Below are 22,374 nucleotides of genomic sequence, written 5' to 3'. Positions count from 1 at the left end.
ACCTTCAGTTTACTATACAAAGGAGTTCAGCTCCCTGATCATAACTACCAAAGCGGGGCTACAAGTTTTGGGAGCTCTTCCCAACTCCTCAATCTCGCATTTAGGTAGTTTCCTTGTCCATCTGGCAGAGCTCTAGTACAAAGCAGACTCCTGTTTGGCACAACTGGGTGCAGGGCTGCTGGTGAGAATCTCTTTACTCCACTTTGGAAGATAATTTGGTAAGTGATCAGATCACCTTATCCAGGAATGAACCCTTGCTGAACCTGTATGTTTCTCTATAAAAATTTCCAAGGGAATCAGGCATCTTAAATTCCATGGCAATAAAAGCTTCAGGTATGCTGTGAATTATTTCTAGGAAACTTTAGGTAAGATGATGAGAGGTGACTACCCTGGTCCCATCAACATTCACCTTGGAAAAGAAACTGGGAATTGCTCAAAGGGGCACCTTAAAAGGGTAAAAGCATCCACAAGACGTTTACTAAACAAAGTCTGTAACTCCTTCCCTTTCTAAGGGGATAGATTTGCCACTTAAGAGTCCTAGTTTCCCAAAGCAAGTAAACAGAGTACATGGGGAGGAATTATTTAGACTACAACAAAACAGCTCTAATTAGGAGCAGTGAGATACTATTAAGAAAAGGTAAAATTGAGATAAATATAAAAAAATCCTAATGGCAAGACAGAAGACTGTAAAAGTGTCTATCAGAGGAAATAATGGAAGCCCCATCCATTGGGTCATTTAAAATTTGACAAGAGAATGCACTTTTATATTTTACACACACACACACACACACACACACACACACACACACACACCCCTTGTATCAGCCCACAGAGGACAGACTAAAAGACAAATTAAATCTCACCTCTAGCTTCTATTAATCTATGTAATAAAGCAAGTTGGGTTTATTTTTAAAGTTTTCTCAAACATTTTTCACCCTCACCTTCAACTCGATCCAGAAGCGCCATGCCACAGCCTGCAGTCCATGAGCGTAAAACACAAAATAATCCCCTCCTATATTAGCAACAGGAGTTCCATCTCCAAGAGACCAGCTGGACAGTGTTGACCCTTCATGAGGTCGAATGTACAGCGACATGTGACTGGGACCTACAACATCAGACAGGCAAATGTATTTGCAGAAGGAGGTGAAGAGAAATACATTTCTACTGCATTCTAGCTACTATGGGTTCTTCTGTGCCCCAATCAGCTGTTTAATTTCATTTTGTATGAGAGATTTAGCCTGTATGCTGCCAGTTGTCTCTCTCAATATGAGATACAGAACTAAGCAGCTCCCCTGTCTGTAGCAGAAGCCATAGTGGATCCTGTGCAGCGAGGAACAGAGTTATAAAATGGGCTTTAAAAGTTTCTAGCTAACAAAAGTCAATTGTTAATTCAAATGAGCCTTTAAGTTTACAATTGCAATATGGCCACAATTTTTCAAGTGCCTGGGAAGTTGAATTAGTTGATGCCAGGTTCCCAATTATGCATTAGTGCCAATCACTCCACTATCCCAGGGATAGCATAGCCACTTTCAATACCAGAATTTAAGCTTATAATGAGCATAAAAAAAAAAAATCACAAATCAGAGGCTGATAGACATATAGGCACTCACCTGATACTTCAAAGGTTAACTTTGTAGAATCCCAGGGCATTTGCTCTTTGGCCAGAAGTTTAAAGTGAACAGGGTTTGTGGGAGAAATTTCTGCAGCAGGAAGATACCAGTTCTTTCTACAATAAAAAGCATTTTTTAAGCCCAACGCAACACTCAGAAGTGCCGTATAGTGCTAAAAGATTATAGACTCTGGGCAAAATGAATGTCTTTGTAGAACAAGGCTGGGCGGCCTTGCTATTACAAAATGAAATATTCAAGTGCCATTCACCCTAGAGGTAAAGATTAATGCTTTCATACTCTGTGGCTACAATCAAAACATTTAAAAGGGACCCTCTGTGATCAGCAGGATTGCCTCCACCATGCCTTTATTCCTCACCTCATTCTCTTTGACCAAGCCACCTGTTAACTTAAGATAAAACAAGCTAAAACAATAACCAAAGCAAGGCATTTTTAGATTTCCCAATTGCTAGATTTTGGGCAGACACGAGACCATGACATGAGTTATTAAATGTTTTCTCCTAAAGTTTCTGTGACAAAACACTTGCAGCCAGGGACATTATAATATGATGAAAAAGAAAGTCTTTTGCAGTGACAAAAACATTACAAAATGAGTTTTATTCTTCATCTTGTGCAAAAGTGTCTGATGCGTCTTGGAAATTAAGTTCCATGTGTCCTAACAGGCATTACTCAGAAGAAAGTTACCTGAGAAGAAAGTGCACAGGAAGAATCCAAGGAAAGCCACAGAGAGGTGCCTTGTCCTCACAATTAGTTTTGATAGTGTCATTGAGTTCAGGTATATGAGGAGTGATGTGAGATATTCCAGCATAGTCCAACCCATTAATCCATATTCCAGAGTCACTTTTTACCAAGTTTCCATGTAGGCCATAAAATCTTCTGCTCACGTGCTGGAAGAGTGAGGAACAAACAGAAAAACCATCAGGCATTTGGAATATTTTGTGCAACCTGATAAAGTCAGAACTGATTCTGAAATGCCCACCACTACCGCCCACGCATTTTTGGCACAGCGTAAGGTCTTCTATGGCAGTATTTTTCAAACCGTGGGTCACGGCATGTATGGCGCTGGGTCGCCTTGGTCAGCACCGCCGACCGGGACATTAAAAGGCCTGTCGGGAGTGCTGCCCAGCTAAGGCAGGTTAGTGCCTACCTTTTCTAACACGACGCTGTGCCCCAGAAACAGCCAGCAGCTTCTAGGCAGGAGGGCCACAGGCCTCCGCATACTGCCCCTGCCCTGAGCCCCGGCTCTGCACTCCCATTGGCCAGCAACCAGCCAATGGGAACTGGGAGGGAGGGGAGAGGGAAGCGGAGCCGCTTGTGCGCCTCCGCCTATGAGCCAAACCTGCTGCTGGCCGCTTACGGGGTACAGCGTGGTCCACGCCCGCACCCCAATCCCCTGCCCCAGTCCTGAGCCCCCCCAAACCTGGAACCCCTTCCTGCACCCAAATCCCTCATCCCTAGGCCAGAGCCTGCACCCCCAGCCCAGAGCCCTGACCCCCTCTCACACCCCAACCCTCTGCCCCAGCCCTGAGCCCCCGCAAACCTGGAACCCCTCCTGCACCCCAAACCCCTCAGCCCGGAGCCCTGACCCCCTCCCGCACTGCAACCCCAATCCAGCCCTGAACAACCCCAAACCCAGAGCCCCTCCTGCACCCCAACCCCCTCATCCCCAGTCCAGAGCCTGACCCCCAACCCCTTGCCCAAGCCCTGAGGCCCCCCAACCCCTCTTTCCCAGCCCCACCCCGCAGTCCTCACCCCAACCCTCTTCCCCAGCCCTGAGCCCCTCCCACACCCCAAACCTCTCATCCTCAGCTCCGTTGGGTTGTGGGCATCAACAATTTTCTTCAACTCAGTCCCCAGAAAAAAAGTTTGAAAACCACTGTTCTATGGCAGTGGTTCTCATCCAGGGGTCTGGGGCCCACTGGGGGTCCGTGAGCAGGTTTCAGGGGGTCCGCCAAGCAGGGCTGGCATTAGACCTACTGGGGCCCAGGGCAGAAAGCCAAAGCCCCACCACCTGGGCCTGAACTCCGAGGCTCCAAATCCTGCCACCAGGGGCTGAAGCCGAGGCCTGAGCAACTTAGCTTCACAATGGCCCCTGTGGTGTGGGGCGCTGGGCAATTGCCCTGCTTACTATCCTTTAAAACTGGCCCTGGCTTTTATATGCAGAGAGAAAGTTATTGTGGCACAGGGAGGTGGGCCATGGAGTCTTTATAGCATGTTGGGGGGGGCCCTCAGGAAGAAAAAGTCTGAGAACCCCTGTTCCATGGTATGTTAGAAAATGTGTTTCTATCAAGGTACTTGATGTTACCTGAGCCCCTGCACAGATTTGGCCACTAGATATTTCTTGTAGGACACAAATAGGCCATTCTTAAACATTAATGCTTATTGGACCTAGTACAGAGGTTGAACTCAAGTAAAATAATTTTACAAGGCAAAGAAACTAAGCCCCACGCACTCAGGGAAGAAAGACTGCCCCCAGGTTGCACTTTCCAAATGTTTTACAAGAGGCACTCGCTACATCCTGTGAATAAGGTCAGTGTAGCCCAGTGACACTGGCAATAGTCCCAGAGATGTAATGTATAGTTTGCCTGACTGAAGCACTTAGGGTAAATAAAAACCTGAGGCTGGCCCACGCTAGGCGACTTGGGCTCGTGAGGCTCAGGCTAAGGGGCTGTTTCATTGCTGTGAAGATTTCCGGGCTCAGGTTGGAGTGTGTGCTCTAGGACATTACAGGGTGGGAGGGTCCCAGAGCCAGTGCTCCAACCCAAGCCCACAAGTCTACACAGCAATGAAACAGCTCTGCAGGCAGAGCTCCGTGAGCTTTAGTAAGCTAGCATGGGCCAGTGGCAGGTGTCTAGTTGCTGTGTAGACATAACCTTAGAGGGGAGATACTTTGAACTTGTCCAGAATGACCAGAGAGGCTGTACTGAGACTTTTAAATTGAGCCTAAGTTTCTAAGAACAGCTCAAGCATGGCAGAATGTAGAGGACTACTGAATTGGCTGTTATGGACGTCTACGCAGTTTTTAGCTCTAGTGACAGTAAACAGATACCTCCAGCTTGGGAAGGGAAAAGGCAGCAACAGACTTTGGAGAGCAGGAATTTAGGAGGAGTTTACAGAAAATTAACACTCAGTTAATCTCCCTCTAAAGTACTGAGTTAACCCTGCTTTAGCCTTCTTTACACAGGCACCTGGTACTACCGAACACCTTTTCCCCCCCACCCCCTATGGGCATTCTTATTCTAGTATTTTTAAAAGTGCCTTTTTTGGTTTAGGTTAAACCCCTTGCCAAACAAACTACCTCTACTTAGCTTAACAAAGTAGGTTATGAGGTGACTTGATTCTAGTCTATAAGTATCTACATGAGAAACTAATATTTGATAATGGATTCTTTAATCTAGCAGAGAAAGATCTAAGATGATCCAATGTCTAAAAGTTGAAGCTGGACAAATTCAGACAGGAAATAAGGCATGCATTTTTAAGTGAGGATAATGAACCATTGGAACAATTTACCAAGGGTCATGGTGGATTCTCCATCACTGTCAATTTTTAAATCAAGATTAGATGTTTTTCTAAAAGATCTGCTGTAGGAATTTTTGGGGGGGAAGTTCTATGGCCTGTGTCATACAGGCGATCAGACTAGATGGTCACAATATTTCCTTCTGGCCTTGGAATTTATTAATCTACATAAACTAAACTGAAAAACACAAAAGTAGTGGACAAGAGTGTCCAAGAGTGGTGCAAGTGCTGGAGGAACCAACTAGGGGCAGAGCTTTTCTTGACCTGCTGCTCAGAAACAGGGAAGAATTAGTAGGGGAAGCAAAAGTGGATGGGAACCTGGGAGGTAGTGACCATGAGATGGTCGAGTTCAGGATCCTGACACAAGGAAGAAAGGAGAGCAGCAGAATACGGACCCTGGACTTCAGAAAAGCAGACTGACTCCCTTAGGGAACAGATGGGCAGGATCCCCTGGGAGAATAACATGAAGGGCAAAGGGGTCCAGGAGAGCTGGTTGTATTTTAAAGAATCCTTATTGCGGTTGCAGGAACAAACCATCCCGATGTGTAGAAAGAATAGTAAATATGGCAGGCGACCAGCTTGGCTGAACAGTGAAATCCTTGCTGACCTTAAACGCAAAAAAGAAGCTTACAAGAAGTGGAAGATTGGACAAATGACTAGGGAGGAGTATAAAAATATTGCTCAGGCATGCAGGAGTGAAATCAGGAAGGCCAAATCACACTTGGAGTTGCAATTAGCAAGAGATGTTAAGAGTAACAAGAAGGGTTTCTTCAGGTATGTTAGCAACAAGAAGAAAATCAAGGAAAGTGTGGGCCCCTTACTGAATGAGGGAGGCAACCTAGTGACCGAGGATGTGGAAAAAGCTAATGTACTCAATGATTTTTTTGCCTCTGTCTTCACGAACAAGATCAGATCCCAGATTGCTGCACTGGGCAGTACAGCATGGGGAGAAGGTGACCAACCCTCTGTGGAGAAAGAAGTGGTTCGGGACTATTTAGAAAAACTGGACGTGCACAAGTCCATGGGGCCGGATGCGCTGCATCCGAGGGTGCTAAAGGAGTTGGCGGGTGAGATTGCAGAGCCATTAGCCATTATTTTTGAAAACTCATGGCGATCGGGGGAGGTCCCAGATGACTGGAAAAAGGCTAATGTAGTGCCCATCTTTAAAAAAGGGAAGGAGGAGGATCCGGGGAACTACAGGCCAGTCAGCCTCACCTCAGTCCCTGGAAAAATCATGGAGCAGGTCCTCAAGGAATCAATTATGAAACATTTAGAGGAGAGGAAAGTGATCAGGAACAGTCAGCATGGATTTACGAAGGGGAAGTCGTGCCTGACTAACCTAATTGCCTTCTATGATCTGATAACTGGCTCTGTGGATGAGGGGAAAGCAGTGGATGTGTTATTCCTTGACTTTAGCAAAGCTTTTGATACGGTCTCCCACAGTATTCTTGCCGCCAAGTTAAAGAAGTATGGGCTGGATGAATGGACTGTAAGGTGGATAGAAAGCTGGCTAGATCGTCGGGCTCAACGGGTAGTGATCAATGGCTCCATGTCTAGTTGGCAGCCGGTTTCAAGCGGAGTGCCCCAAGGGTCAGTCCTGGGGCCGGTTTTGTTTAATATCTTTATTAATGATCTGGAGGATGGTGTGGACTGCACTCTCAGCAAGTTTGCAGATGACACTAAACTAGGAGGCGTGGTAGATACACTAGAGGGTAGGGATCGGATACAGAGGGGCTTAGACAAATTAGAGGATTGGGCCAAAAAAAACCTGATGAGGTTCAACAAGGACAAGTGCAGAGTCCTGCATTTAGGACGGAAGAATCCCATGCACTGCTACAGACTAGGGACCGAATGGCTAGGTAGCAGTTCTGCAGAAAAGGACCTAGGGGTCACAGTGGACAAGAAGCTGGATATGAGTCAACAGTGTGCTCTTGTTGCCAAGAAGGCTAACGGCATTTTGGGCTGTATAAGTAGGGGCATTGCCAGCAGATCGAGGAACGTGATCGTTCCCCTTTATTCGACACTGGTGAGGCCTCATCTGGAATACTGTGTCCAGTTTTGGGCCCCACACTACAAGAAGGATGTGGAGAAATTGGAAAGAGTCCAACGGAGGGCAACAAAAATGATTAGGGGTCTGGAGCACATGACTTATGAGGAGAGGCTGAGGGAACTGGGATTGTTTAGTCTCCAGAAGAGAAGAATGAGGGGGGGATTTGATAGCAGCCTTCAACTACCTGAAGGGAGGTTCCAAAGAGGATGGAGCTCGGCTGTTCTCAGTGGTGGCAGATGACAGAACAAGGAGCAATGGTCTCAAGTTGCAGTGGGGGAGGTCCAGGTTGGATATTAGGAAAAACTATTTCACTAGGAGGGTGGTGAAACACTGGAATGCGTTACCTAGGGAGGTGGTGGAGTCTCCTTCCTTGGAGGTTTTTAAGTCCCGGCTTGACAAAGCCCTGGCTGGGGATGATTTAGTTGGGAATTAGTCCTGCTTTGAGCAGGGCGTTGGACTAGATGACCTCTTGAGGTCCCTTCCAACCCTGATATTCTAGGATTCTATGAAATGGAGCATTATACCAGTTTAATAATTCACACCTTCGATTATACCAAAAAGACTTTCCGATATAGACAAGGCCTAAGTGTAAATCACATATCCCAAAAATCTAGGAATTCCAAACCCAGTACTTATACATTTTTCAAACATCTTTCCTGGGTGACTGTAAATGGAGGTTACCTACCTGTAACTGGAGTTCTTTGAGATATGTGGGCCCTATCCGTATTCCACACATGGGATATGCATGCATGTGAATAACCTGCATTTCTTCTTTGAGTGAGGTCCCTATGCATTCCACACATAGGAGATTAACAAGCAGTAGTCAAACAGGTGGCAGGTGGAGAGGATGCAGAAGTGACAGCTAACTGCAGTACTGCTGTCCCCCCAGCCATATACACAGCTGATGACTGTATCAGTGCGTAATGTCTCGTGAAGGTATACAAAGAGCTCCAAGTAGCTGCCCTACATAGCTCTAGAATGGGTATGTCTCTCAGAGATGCAGCTGAAGTAACTTGCCCCCTTGTGCAATGTGCCCCTACCCATAATGGCTAGATGGTAACAAAGGGTAATATAACCTGAGATCCATTTTAAAAGTCTCCGCACCAATATAGATTGACTTCTTGATTGCTCTGCTATGGAAACAGTTTAGATGTCTTTTTAATGTCCTTTGTTCTTTTCAGATAAAAGACTAAAGCCCTCCAGACATCCAGAGAATACAGTCTTCTCTTCTGAGACATGTGGTTTAGGAAAAAATACAGGTAGGTGGATGACCTATGAAACTCAAACAACCCAAATTGGGGGCACAACAAGATCTTCTCTTTATAGAAAGCAGTATATGGGGGGCCTGCCATAAGTGCTCCCAGTTCATTGACTCTTCTGGCCGACATTTTAGCTATCAGAAAGACCACCTTCATGGATAGATGCATGTGGCCAGCAGTTCAAAGGGAGTCTTACTGAGTGATGATAGAACATAACTGAGGTCACATTGAGGTTTGATCTTCACCACTGGGGGAAAGGATCTGAGAATCTCATTCAAAAATCTAGCTGAGAGAGAGTGCATGAAGATCAGACGATTATTAAGTGGAGAATGGAAAGTGCAGCTTGTGGCTAAATGCACCACAGGGAACCAAACGCAAGACCTGAAGACTTAGGGTAAGTGTACACTCTAAGATAGCAGGGATTCCTGCAGAATCTGAACGCAAATTGCGTTGATGAGCCCAAGCGGAGAAATACTTGCAGTTAGGTGAATAACAGCTTATTGCAGAATCTCGTCTCCTTTGGCTAAAGATAGATTGCACCCTCTTGAAACGTGAGCATTCTATCTTTGATGCCCAGCCCAATACCAGTCTCTGAGTTGCACCAGCCCTGGACTGGGATGTGAGATCTTGCCCCCGTGTCATGTTAGAAGATCTTGCAACATGCTTTTGAACAGATCCCAAACATCTTTTTATTTACTTATCATTATTGTTGTTTTTGATTATTATTTTCTCTGGAGTCTGGACCTTGACTATACCTTGCCCAAGAAATTTGGACCTTGACAAAAAATAATGGACTACCCCCAATTATGCTATACTATACTATACAAACTACTAAAGAAACTAGTTGTACACAATTCTGACAGGAATGGTGCAGTAAAAAAAGACTGCTGAGGGCACTGAAGATTCTGACTCAGACCATGCGATGGTCAGAAGGAACTGGAGAGGTGTCAGCCCGCATCTCCCTTTATGCCGTTGGTGGGGAGCACGTGAACTATGGCACGTGTGGGCTAATGGAAACTGCTTGCAAAAAATTCCAGACTCAGACACATGGATGTCCAACATGTGAGATACACATAGGCACCATCGCTCAAAGAAGAACAAGTTGTCAGGAGCAAAATCAATGATCCCAGTTTCCAAATTACTGCCACTACCGACTAATCTACTAAGAAGGTAATTCCAGTACATAATACCCGGATATCATTGATAAACAGGACTGGTTGTCTTTTAAGTTATTAATAAATTTTCTTCAAGTAAGATCTCTCAACTGGAGATGAGCAGAGAAAGAGGCTCCAAGCCAACTGCAACAAGACAATTTCCCTTTATTTTATACACTTCTTGTTTTTACACTTTGTGTTGTTCCAAAGTCTGGTAAGACTTTTAGCTATTGCAAAGCTACACTTGTCACTCCACCCACTCTTCGCACATACATATGCACTCTAAAAATAACTGGGGAAGGCAAATCATTCTACTGCTAAAAAGAGATTCACCCACTATCCTTTCAAGTTGACCACAGCACTCCAGCAAAATCAGTATATACAGAGTGCAGCTGAGTGAGCCTCCACACAAAGTAGATGGACCGTTCCACAAGGATCAAAAGAGAGACAGTCTGCCTAGCTGCCTGCACGCTACTTCTAAGAATAATGTTTGTTAGAACAAATATGTGTAAGTATTTAAACATGTTTATTGAGCCAAATTCATTCCTGGTGTAACCAAACAGAAGTCAGGGAAGAGTGTGGCCCATCGTGAGCAATGAAAACAAAAAAAGTTACAATAATCTCAAGCATTAAATTTTTTTAACTGCCTGGGAATGAACAATCCTCTTATGAATTGTCCTGTATCCAAGGATAAAATGCCCTTCTTTGAAGGGGGAAAAGGAAGGTTGAAGAGAGAAACATCAGTTCAAAAAAACAAGAAGATGTAGGCTATATATTATGTAAGGTTTTTCTTACCTGGAGAAAGACTCGCTTAGGCTTTGGATTAGCAGAATCAGAACTGTATGGGAAGAATACTCCACTGCAAACAAGAATTAGTGTAACTCCAAACACTGTAGTTAAAGTTATCAGTGTCTTCTTTGTACTTTTGGCAAGATAGATGAAGTTAAGCTACAGAATAAAAATATCAGGCACTAGTTATGAAATTACTGCACTGAGTAGCAAAAGATAGTGTTAGTGTATTTCTAAAGACCTAATTTATGGAATTCAGAGGACATTTTAAAATGTGATTATCTTCACAAGTGTTATTTAATTTGATGCAAGAGACATTAAGTCATGCAATCTTAAATAACCAATATGCTAGATCTATGTGCAGACTTCCTAGAGTTTTAAGAAAGCACACATTGTTTTTTAAAATGTTCATTAGCAAATGGTACCTGATTATTTTTAATTGGAGGCCTGTGTGAGGGCACATTGTTAAAAACAGTGCTGAAACATGTCGTTATTTATATATTGTTCAGATCAATTTATACTCAATGCCACATTCTTCCTAAATTACACTAAAGTCCTAATTACCCTCCAGAATTAAAATATCTCAAGAAAGTTAAATTATGTTTTTTCAATTGAGGATAGTCTTCCCTTGCACTGATCTCTGTACCTCCATACTAAAGCAGATATATTCTTGTGTTCTGTCCAAATGGGTTTTCTTCAACTAACAATGTATTGTTTACTGCATTTAAACTCTCTCCTATACAATGGCTCAGTTTAATCTCATCATGAATGCAAAACAATCATCCTGAATACAGGAAGGGAAGTTTACAATGGGATAAACCCCCATTTTCATAGACAGCAGGTTACTTCAGTACATTTTTTGGGTCAATTTTCTCCTAGTCCTCTCAGGGACTCCTTCACCAATAGGGGAAAGCCACTGAACTTCCCCATCAGCATCTCATTTTCATATCATGTATAAATCCAACTCTCTAGTCAGATACTGGGCAAAATTCAACCCTGTATCATGCACAACTCCAACCAACTTCACTGAGAGGAGCACTCCACTATATGAAGATAGAATTTGGCTTTCTAGTATCCACAAACAGCATCTCTAAAGAGTCTAGTTTAATTTTAATGTACTGATTTAGCTACTTTTATGGGAGTTCCTTGTGATAAGCTAGCTTTTTAGCCTACAATTAAACCACCATTAATTTCAAATATTCTTTTAAAAAAGTAGCTCAGTATATGGATTACAAGGTTTAAAAAAAAAAAAAAAACCTACTTACAAAATAGGAAGATAGAATTACAGTGCTGCTAAGGATAAAGGCTGCCAGCACTATATCAGGTGGAATTTCTGTACCACTTCGACCCATGATGGGAATGAACAGTTCAAATATTGTCCAGGTGAGGTACATTATATAGAGGTATGGAATAAACATTCCCAGCATGTAAATTATGACAAATCTTATTGTGGCACCTACAGGAGAAAGGAAAAAAACAAGTAAGCATGATATTCTGTAGCCTGTAAGATACAGAATTTACAGTTTTAATTAGTTACTGTATACAATATCAAGGGACAAATACAAGCTATTTCCAAGGGCGAGGTCCAGCTACATGGACAGAAGGCTCCATCTGGTACAGACCATGCCAATGCAAGACATTTTTAAAGCCACATAATACTATACTTGTATTGTGAAAAAAGCTCAATATCTGTGCCTAACTATGACACTGGTTTAGGTCCCATCTTTCATCTAAATACACCTCTACCCCAATATAACGTGGCCCGATATAACATGAACTCGGATAGAATGCAGTAAAGCAGCGCTCCGGGGGGCGGGGCTGTGCACTCCGGCGGATCAAAGCAAGTTTGATATAACGCGATTTCACCTATAACGCAGTAAGATTTTTTGGCTCCCGAGGACAGCGTTATATCGGGGTAGAGATGTATTTGAACAATGATCATAACTGAACACACTGATAATTTGCCCCACTGAGTCTATACTGATATATATTATACTAGTCGCCAAAAGCCAAGGCTCTCTCACATGGGTGTAGCATTTGGGCCAAATAATCCACATCTGCTCCCTCAAATGGCCAAAGAAATTGTTGCATGCAAATTAGTTGTAAAGTAAGGGTGGTGACAGGTTGAGTTACCTCTCATATCACAATGGTCTAGGACTCTTGGCTTGGCATAGACATGTAGTCATAGTGTAGCCGTACACCAAACAGGTGTAATTCGTAAAGTCAAAATAGCTGAGAACTTAGAAAGTGGATGGTAACAGACTGCAAAATCTAGTGATGATTGAACCTGGTGATATTCTGAACAAAGAGATATGCTTGTTGCTGTTTCCATAGCTTCACACTGACTCAGACATTCTAGGCTTCAGGGTGACAATACTGGAATATTATATATAGAGCCCTGCAAATCCATGGATATCCGCTTTGTATCTGTGGATATCTGCGTCTGCGGAGGCAGATATCCATGGACCATTTTTGTGGATCGCGGATTGGATGCAGACACAAATTTTGTATCCACACAGGGCTCTAATTATATAGGTGACTCAAGCCACTCCTACATATCTGCTCTATTCTTAAAAGCTGCCTTTCTGTCAAGGTTATAGTTATTCCTAACAAAAATGCTACTGGCTTTCTTAAGTCAGAATAATTCAGAGCTCAGAGAAGTTATTTTTGTTTAAAGTTCCCAGGTTGTCAAATAATAAAATACATTTTTACCTTTTTGTTTGAATTCTCTATAGGTCAATAGCTTTGTGAGTAAAGGAAACGCTACCCACATTGCACAGATGAATGCTGAGCAAAGGCCTAGTTGAGTGATTAGAACCAATGCAATAGACCAAACAAGAAGTGAGACATCAAAGAACATCTCCCCCAGGAACTGCTCATTTCTATTCTGTAAAGAAAAAATACAGAATTAGCCTGCTTTGTGATCAGTATATATCAGATCTCTTAAGGCCACTATTGCAAATTTCTGTTGCTTATACACAGCTAAAGTTTTGTTTGGTCACCATCTATCCTTTTATAAACACTGCCACACCAATTTCTTTCCCTTTATGGAACTATACAATTAGATGCTACATCAGAGCAGATTCAAAAAAAGTAGTTTAACAGGAGATTAGTTTGGAAGTTGGAGGGAAGGAAGAGAGAATTAAAGGAAAAGGCAGGCAACATTTTCTAGATGTATGTTTTATGCACATGGCTTTTTACTTTCATATATAGCAAATGGTTTGTCCAAATGTGGGGGTTATTTTTTTTTCCCCAAAGGAAGCACCAGGGTCCACAGGCAAGATTAGGCACATTTTTAACACTGGTTAGCAATGTTACTGAAAACATGTGGTAAGGGATTTCACCTTCACCAGGTCAAGTTTGTTAATTTTTAGTACTAGAAACCATTTCATCTTTATTTCTCTTGTAACCATTTCTGATTCTAATATCTTATACTTGTACTCACTTAAAACCTATCTTCTTGTATTTAAATAAACTTGTTTTAGTCTTTAATCAAAACTAATCCAGTGTTGTAGTTAAACTAGACTGTGAGATAACTCCATTTAAACTATTGGATATTGATCCCCTTAGAAGGGCAACAGACCTAAAATATCTGAGCTGTCCAGGAGAGGGTTGGACAGTGCAGAACATACATTTTGAGGGAAAATTTGGGATTGGGAGTGTGTTGAGGTCACCATTCAAGTGGTAACCAAGGCTGGTGGAAACCAGAGTGTGACTGAAGCATGTATAGCTGCAGCCTGCCAGCAGATGCTCAGGGTGTGACCTGCATGCTGTTTTGTTGCAAGTTATGGCAGCAAAGCGCTGCGAGGCACCCCAGGTTGCAGGACAAAGGTGACACAGCCCTTCAATGTCTGGATTGCATCCCGGAACGTCATAGCAACATGATGGCAAATGAAATTCAATGTCAATAATGCAAAGTAATGCTCACAGGAGGTGAAAATGTAAACTACCGATACACCTTACAGGGTTCTAAATTAATTATATTAACTCAAGAAAGGGACCTGGATGTCACTGTAGATAGCTCAATGAAGACCTCTACTCAATGTGCAGCTGTGGTCAAAAAAGCAAACAAGAAATTAGGATGCATAAGGAATGGGATGAATAACATGGAAATTATAATGCCATTATATAAATCAATGGTATGGCCTCACCTAGAATACTGTATGCAGTACTCAAAATGGAAAGTGCAGAATTAGAAATTCACAGAAGAGCAACAAGAGAATGATCAAAGCCAGGGAAAAACTCATATGACGAGATTGAAAAGACTGGGATTGTTATTTTAGAAAGGAGACAAATAAAAGGGAATATGATAAAAGTATATAAATTAATGAGTAGTATACAGAAGGCAGACTGGGAACGTCTGTTCTCTCTGCCTTATACACAAGACTAAGGGGGCATTTAATAAAATTTAAAAGGTGGAAAATTCAAACCAAATAAAAAGGGACCACTTTTCCACACAGCCTCTGATTAATCTGAGGAACTAATTGCCACAGGCAGTTATCTGAAGCCAAAAAACGTAACAAGCTTCAAAGAATGACTGAATAACTACATAGATAAAGAATATGCAGAGTCGTCATAATTAGCGATAACAAGAATGTTGAAACCTCATGCTTCAGGGTTAAACCAATTTAACTACTAGAGACCAGGATGAGACCTAATGTGGAGGAATTATCTTAAATTATCCTACCATGCGGTTCTTCCCCTTTCTTCTGAAGCATCTGGTATTGGTCACTGTCAGACACAATATTCTGGACTAGATGGGTCTAGGGACTGATCCAGTTTGATAATATGTTTAAAAATATTAAACTTAACACCCCCAAGAGATGTCTTTTAAATACATGTTTGACAAAGATACAAATCTTCATGAAGCTTATGAGCCAACTGAACTGATGGGCTTTCAAGAAGTCAACACTTGTCACAGTTCAGATTATTAAATCCCTGCTCATCAGTAATGATCTAATTTTTCTACTCCATGTCACCAAGTAGTAAACTACGAAGAATCAGCTCTTACCTTATAATAGAACTTTTTGGCTAACGTGTGCACGAGGATTAGTTTAGCCGCAGCTGCAGTTCCATACAAGAAGATGGAGACATAGAAGTGGTTATACCAAGAAAGAGATCGTCCGATGAGAGAGATGAACACTGCCACAATAAGGACAGTCACTAATGTGGAGAACCAACTCAACAGTGTGAAGCTAAATGCAACGGAGAGCTCCTTCATGTAGTTAATAGCTAAGGAAGAGAGAAAAAATAGTAAACTCAAATGCAATGGGCCATTTTATTAGCTACATTTTGCAGTTAGGGTGCTATACTGGGACTAAAATTACAACAATGATCACCTTGCTCATTAAAGCAATTAAATAAGATGCAATGTAGGTTTAGGGGTCTCCTGTTGAAGATTCCTTCGCAGAATCAGGGCCTAAGCTATCCAGCCCATGCCCTTATCACTACAAGTTCCTTTCTTACTGAACTAGTGATTTGTTCAGGGCATTTCCCTTGAGAGATTATCCCACAGCCTAGGAAACGTCAGGAAAGATTTTGTTTTTTAAGGATTCCAGTTTATGTTTTCCCAGAGAAAGAAGGTAGTTTCCATGGGTTTGGTTTTGTTTATAAAGTTTTGAAAAAGTATTGCTTTATTAAGTTATATTATTATATAATTATTAGTTCTGTGCTTGTTCTCCCCTCCCAATAATTAAAGGAGGCTTAATTGCAGGGCATTTGGGATCAGGAAGGAATTTTCCCCCAGGTCAGATTGGCTGAGACCCTGGGGTGTGGGGGGGTGTGCGGGTTCCACCTTCCTCTGCAGCATGTGCCATGGGTCACTTGCAGGTTTAAACTAGTGTAAATGGTGGATTCTCTGTAACTTGAAGTCTTTAAACCATGATTTGAGGACTTCAGTAACTCAGCCAGGGTTTAGGGGTCTATTTCAGGAGTGGGTGAGATTCTGTGGCCTGCAATGTGCAGGAGGTCAGACTAGATGATCATGATGGTCCCTTCTGACCTTAAAGTCTATGAGTCTATTTAGCCTACATGGACAAGGTCCTTTCAATAACTTTCAGTACCCTTTTTCCTTTTAAAGACTGTTTTATTATTTGCTGCTGTATATTGACAAATTTATATGTAAAAAGATACCCCTTTTCTTAAAAAAATAAAAAAGAAAAAGAAAAAAGAAGAAGGAAAAGGAAAAAGCCCTACCCGTTACTAAAACTAACAAACTGGACACTGAGTAATTTTGAAATAATTTCAGGTGGTTGTTTTTAACTTTTAAAAAATGCCACTGAAATTTTCATGAAAAGCTGAGCTACAACACATTCTTGATTTTGGGCCTGTGAGGATATCCCTTTATCACTGTAGTCATTTCATGCTCGAGTGACTTAATACAATGAGCTCCAAAGCAACTGACACAAGCCACTGAGTACACAATATCCATTTTAAAGTTCATCTATGCAAGTAATTGCATAATCTGCTGAAAATTTCCTATCATATTAGCTTCTGTTTATTTAAAAACTTACCAAGTTCCTCCTGTTTAGAAAAATCACATTGTTCTTAGCTGGACTTACCCCTGTTTCTGGGCTGTAATATTTTTTTTCCTAGATAAAGGACAGTGACTGCAGTTATTATATAGTTCATGATGGTGCCAACACGAGCAGGGTAGGCCAGGACAAACAGACCAAACACGTCAAAGAAGACCACATTTCCATGCCGATAGTCAAAAGATTTGGCCAATTTATCTGATGTTGCTAAGTATTTTAGCATTCCTAAAATATTGTCACCTGTTTAAGGGGGGAAAAAAGACAATATGAAAATAGGAAAGACAAGTGCATAGTTCTATATATAGATGTTATAAAAAAAAAAAAATATTACATCCTAAAATTATACTTCTACATCACATTAGAAATTTGTTTAATTAATCTTTTAGCTATCATTTCATATTTGATTACACGCAATGCAAAATATTCTTCTAAACCAGGACTTCTCAAACTTCACTGCGATCCCCTTCTGACAACAAAAATTACTACTCAATCCCAGGAGGGGGGACCGAAGCTTAAGTCCACCTGACTCCCATTGCCCCAGGTGGGGCGCCAAAGCCTCACTGCCCTGGGCAGGGTAGGGGTCAAAGCCAAAGCCCAAGGGTTTCAGCTCCAGTCAGGGGGACTGTAACCTGAGCCCTGTCGCCCAGGGCTGAATGCTTCGGCTTCGGCTCCGGGCATTGGGGTTTGGGCTTCAGCCCTGAGCCCCAGCAAGTATAAACCAACTCTGGTGATCCCATTAAAATTGGGTTACAACCCACTTTGGGGTCCTGACCCACAGTTTGAGAACCACTGTTCTAAACCTACATAGTGACCCTTGATATAAAAATCCTTGGGAACCAAGCTCTAAGCAGTGAACTGCTTTTTCTGTAACAAAATTATCAAAATGAGGAGCATCAGCTTTACAACAGGGATAGGGGAAAAAAAACAGAAGTACACTAGGGCATCTTGCAACTGTATTACTTTAAAAAAAAATTAAAACTGATCTCCATGAAAGTTATTCACAGAACTCTGCTGCTGACCCAATTCCTTCAACTAAAACTGAACAAATATTAGCTATATAATTTGGTCATGACTACAAGAGGACAACTGTTGCCTGAGTGCCTATAAAAAGATTGAGAAACAAGCCTGGAAAGAGTAACGCTGATTTAATTCTGCCAGTCAAAGAAAGAAGACACTAATTTTGTTAATATTCCTGGTGGTGGCTAGCACACACTTTTGAGTGTTGTGGTTTTTCAAAAAAATCTATTAATAATTACTTTTACAGATTCTCTACTTAAGAGTAAATTTAGTACTTATAAAAAGGTGAAATATTGACCGATCTGGAAAGTGAATTCTCCTCTTTATCCATGGAAATAATAAAATATGGGCTGTGGCAGCAGCAGAAGCTTGCCCAGACTGTCCTGCCATTTTGGTTCTGCCCTGGTTTGGGAAGGACCAATTCTAGAGGCGATTCAGTCTCCATGCCACCCATTTAACCCTCAGTCTCCTTGTGGAGAATATTAAACAAGGATGCAAAGTATTGTGGATATTTGCCCATAGGAAAATGGCCAGAGGTAGATCTTTGAACAGTCCTCAGATGGCGATGAATTTGGTCACCACTGGCCTGGCCAGATTTCAATCTGAAAGAGGCTCCAGAGATTGTTACAAATCACGAGCCACTGAATTCTGAGAAGTTTTATTTCTTTTGAGGTTTACCAATGTTTAGATTATGCATCACTAATCGTTAAGAAATGTCCAACTTATAGGGGCTACAATAAGGATTAGTAGGAAAAGGAAGCAATTTTCATTTAGCCACATTCTTTATCAAATTTTTGATGGAAGTCTGAATACCAACCTGCTCTCTGAATTGAATCCGTTAGAATTCTGTCTGGTGTGTCATATTTTGTATGGTAAATGTAGCCATTTTCAATGAAAGCCAAGTCTATTCCTATGAAGATAGAAAAGGACTATGATTAAAGTTACCTAAACCTAATCAAACACTTGAAAGCTTTCAGAACATTTTACAAAATAAAAAATAGTTTTGTTCTACCAATGTAACCCAACACTCACTTTTGACTATTATGACTTGAACAGCTTACCACATGTAGTAAGACCGCTTAAGAACCAATTTTGTAACAGAACATGGACTGTTTAATTTCTTTAAAGAATATTTAATTAAAGGTATATGAAAATATTTGGTCCTTCTGTATTTTACTGCCATGCCTGCTCTTTATACACACAACTTCCCTCTACTGTAGAAAGTCATGCCTATACCAATATTCTGATCACCTGATTCTAATGAGGCTAGCCTCTAGCTTCCAAGGACAGCATAAGCCCCCTATCACCTTCCATAGTTTATTTGGTGACTGGTTGTCTGCCTGAAGCAGTGGAATATCACTCTTACCAGCCAACGGCCAAATTCCAAATTTTGTGCTTTCCCAACATCATCGCTAAAGATTCAGTGTGGTTCTACACAGAAAAGCAACTAGAAAATGTAATCCTAGATTGCATGACTACCACCGCTTAACAATTTTGTGTGGTCACCTTACAGGTAAAAAGAGATTTTTTTGTAATTGCCAGTCCTGCAAAGTCTACCTGGGCTCCAAGAATCAAGCTTTCCTTCCCATGAATCACCACTTGCAGAGGTTCTGCAAGCCAAATGATGCCTTCAGTGTACCCCTGTGCAATTCATAGTGTGTACGCTCACAGTAGTACCTGCATACTTAGTGCTGTCACTGATTTTGTATCCATGTAGCTGATCAAAACAAGCAATTCTGTTGGTGCACAAGAATGAATAGAATCCATTTCTCAAACACAGCTGTTTTCGCTCTGCATGGCTATCAGAAGAAAGGCAATAAAAACTCATTTGCCACCTAATAAGAGCAGATACGTTTCCAAACACAGATGGACCCAAATTAGCTACATCAGACGTTACAATTCTTACACAATCCATTTTGAGATTAGAAGTGTGCTTTAGAACAGTTCAGAGCACGCAGTACAGTACTTTGTTTTAGCCATGTCCTTACGCGTCACTCTGTGCAGACCACTTTTCTAGAGACCAAATACCTCAATGTTCATTCAAATACCTTAAATCCTCCTCCTCCTCCTATAGAAATCTATTTTCCTTTAGCATTTGTGCCAAATGAGATGTCATTTTGTGCTGTCTTCTCCAATTAAACCACCCATTATTTAAGTTGTTAGGAAAAAGGGATTAGTGTGAATTGTAAACTAAGGAGTCAAAAGAATTCCTGACCATCTGGAGCATGATTACTGCAATGAAAGTAGTAAGATTGCAGCCATAACAGTTACAAATCTAAAAGTGATGCTTCTTTTTCCCCCTGTCTATTCCTTACATACATAATTTTTCTTTCAATTCTTGGTTCCAAGTGGGGTTTCTTCCCCCACTTTGAATTTAAATGCTTTAAATGTAACTATGCTATAATATATATTTGATTTCCAAGAGATTTTCCTGATTTTTAAGTAAGTAATTTTCCCCATGTGGTTGCCCCCTGTAATAGGCTCTCTTTCTCCCTGGGGGACCCATTGGTTTTATTAACACTGGTTGCAAAAACTGCCATTGCCAACTCATATGCCAGAAATGAGCAAGTTTCTGTAGCCCATATACCTGGATTGCAAGGTGACAAGAGTAGCAGCTTTCCATAACCTATACATGTGAGGTGGTATTAACCTCAGCTATAATGGGATACTGTGATCAATGCTGTCATAGAGGAAAGCATTTTATACTTTCAAACCTGCTGTACTTTGACAATGTGGTCCCTTTTTGGTTTAATTAAGATCAACTGTAGTTCGCTATATTAATCCACAACTTAAAAGTCTGAGAATTTTCAGTGTGCCATGGCATTTAGCACTAGTGTGCTAGAAATCAGGGGGCTGACAGAGAATGAAGACACACTGAGACAAGAGAACACTCAGGACCCTGAGTGTATGCACCTAGTCAGTGTGGGACACCAAAAACCATGAGGGTTATTTTCCTAGGGGAGAAACACAATATGTTCCTCCTAAACTTAAGCAGATACCAAGTCAAGTTTCAGTTTGGAGTTCATGGCCTAGAGCCCAAACCCTAAAACCGTTACATGAGTGAGCATTTACAGGATTGTCCCCTTGTTATAAATCTAGATAAGGGTTGAATAATGCCCCCCATTGACAGGTTTTCTGATAACATACCTGGAATATTCCCGAAGTCCCTGTAGATACGGAAGTCTGTATCTGCAGGGATAATTCCACTCTGAAACACTTCCTGTGCCACCACAGAGGCAAAGGGATGCTTGGCTGCAAAGACATATGCTTGTACCAACCAAGGATTTTCAGGCCCTGCCAATAGAGAGTAAGAGATTTACAAAAACTGGAGAATCGTATACAAGATCAAAACTAAAGGAGTGAAGGCTGCTAAGAGGAGGCATCACTGGGCTTAAATAGCTGATTCCTGGGAAACATCTTAATTAAGTGCATCTTGTAAGCAGGTCTACCTGATATGAAGGAGTAGATTCTGAACCCACCTACCCCAAAATAAAGCAAATACTCAAGGAAGGACTAGGCACATTCAATTACATCTAGACAGTCTCTGGATTAAGTATCAGTGTTCACCCATAAAAACAGACCTGAATGGAAAACTGTTTTCTTCTGTGTTTCCACAGTTTCTCCCTTAAATAAGTTTCATGCTGCTCCTTAGTTAATATCTCAAATATGTTGCTGTGTGAGAGCATAAGATTGAGAATAAGGATTGTAAACCAGATTGGAAGTGGACAGGAAGAAAGAGGAAACTGAAGTTTTATCAGGATCATATCTATATCATGTTGAGTTTGAGAACCATGACCTCTATGATTAAAAAAAACTGACTTGTAGGGTTTTTCATGCCATTGTCCTTCATTCCAACCAGCCCACTTCTTAGTGCATTCATTTACAAATAATTCTCTATACATCCAGCATAATGGAATATTAGTAACTAAGAAGAGGTCATGAAAAATATGGGAAATTTCTCTATTTTTAAAAAATTAATACAAAAGTGATCAGGGAAATGGAGTCATACTTTTTTTGGCCACAGGGCCTGAAGGGGCTAATTTCTATCATAGGGCAGAGGGAAAGTAATGAAGTGGCTGCGTGTGCATCAGTAGGCATATGCATGATCAAGCAAGAACCATCAACATATGGATGGTGTTACTGTGGAGGTATAATGGAAGACCAACAGCCGACTTCAACTTTTAATGACTACCAGCCAAGGCAGGCTGAACATGTGAAAGAAGTGTGACTGGAGCTTGAAACAAAGAACTGAGATGTTAGACTAGAATAAGAATGCTGCTGCCCAGTGCAGTAGAGAGTGAAATCCCGGATGTTTGGGCAAGACATGCACTCTGTGCTGCAGCACACACATGTAGGTAGGCTTTGCTTTATCATTCTAATCTAAGGACCTAAATATTATATTACAGTTGACTGATAAATGATATCTTG

General features: G+C 41.6%; 1 protein-coding gene across 4 annotated transcripts in view; it reads right to left on the bottom strand.

The window, feature by feature from the left end:
• ERMP1 (endoplasmic reticulum metallopeptidase 1) overlaps positions 1-22,374 on the bottom strand; it is a 58,986-nt gene that overhangs the window by 15,294 nt on the left and 21,318 nt on the right. For all 4 annotated transcript variants that reach the window (XR_010588868.1, XM_008166017.4, XM_065550422.1 and 1 more), the window contains exons 5-14: positions 21,094-21,240; positions 18,764-18,856; positions 16,957-17,169; positions 15,408-15,628; positions 13,109-13,283; positions 11,662-11,852; positions 10,403-10,555; positions 2,313-2,515; positions 1,611-1,726; positions 942-1,105 (exon numbers count right to left, since the gene is read on the bottom strand). Coding sequence is in view for 3 of the 4 variants with exons in the window: in XM_008166017.4 (XP_008164239.2) it covers positions 942-1,105; positions 1,611-1,726; positions 2,313-2,515; positions 10,403-10,555; positions 11,662-11,852; positions 13,109-13,283; positions 15,408-15,628; positions 16,957-17,169; positions 18,764-18,856; positions 21,094-21,240 (1,676 nt within the window). In the remaining variant the exon portion in view is untranslated. The remainder of the gene's footprint in view (positions 1-941; positions 1,106-1,610; positions 1,727-2,312; positions 2,516-10,402; positions 10,556-11,661; positions 11,853-13,108; positions 13,284-15,407; positions 15,629-16,956; positions 17,170-18,763; positions 18,857-21,093; positions 21,241-22,374) is intronic.

This window comes from Chrysemys picta, chromosome 6, assembly GCF_011386835.1.
Source record: "Chrysemys picta bellii isolate R12L10 chromosome 6, ASM1138683v2, whole genome shotgun sequence".
NCBI lineage: Eukaryota > Metazoa > Chordata > Testudines > Emydidae > Chrysemys > Chrysemys picta.
This window is presented reverse-complemented; position numbering and strand designations above follow the sequence as displayed.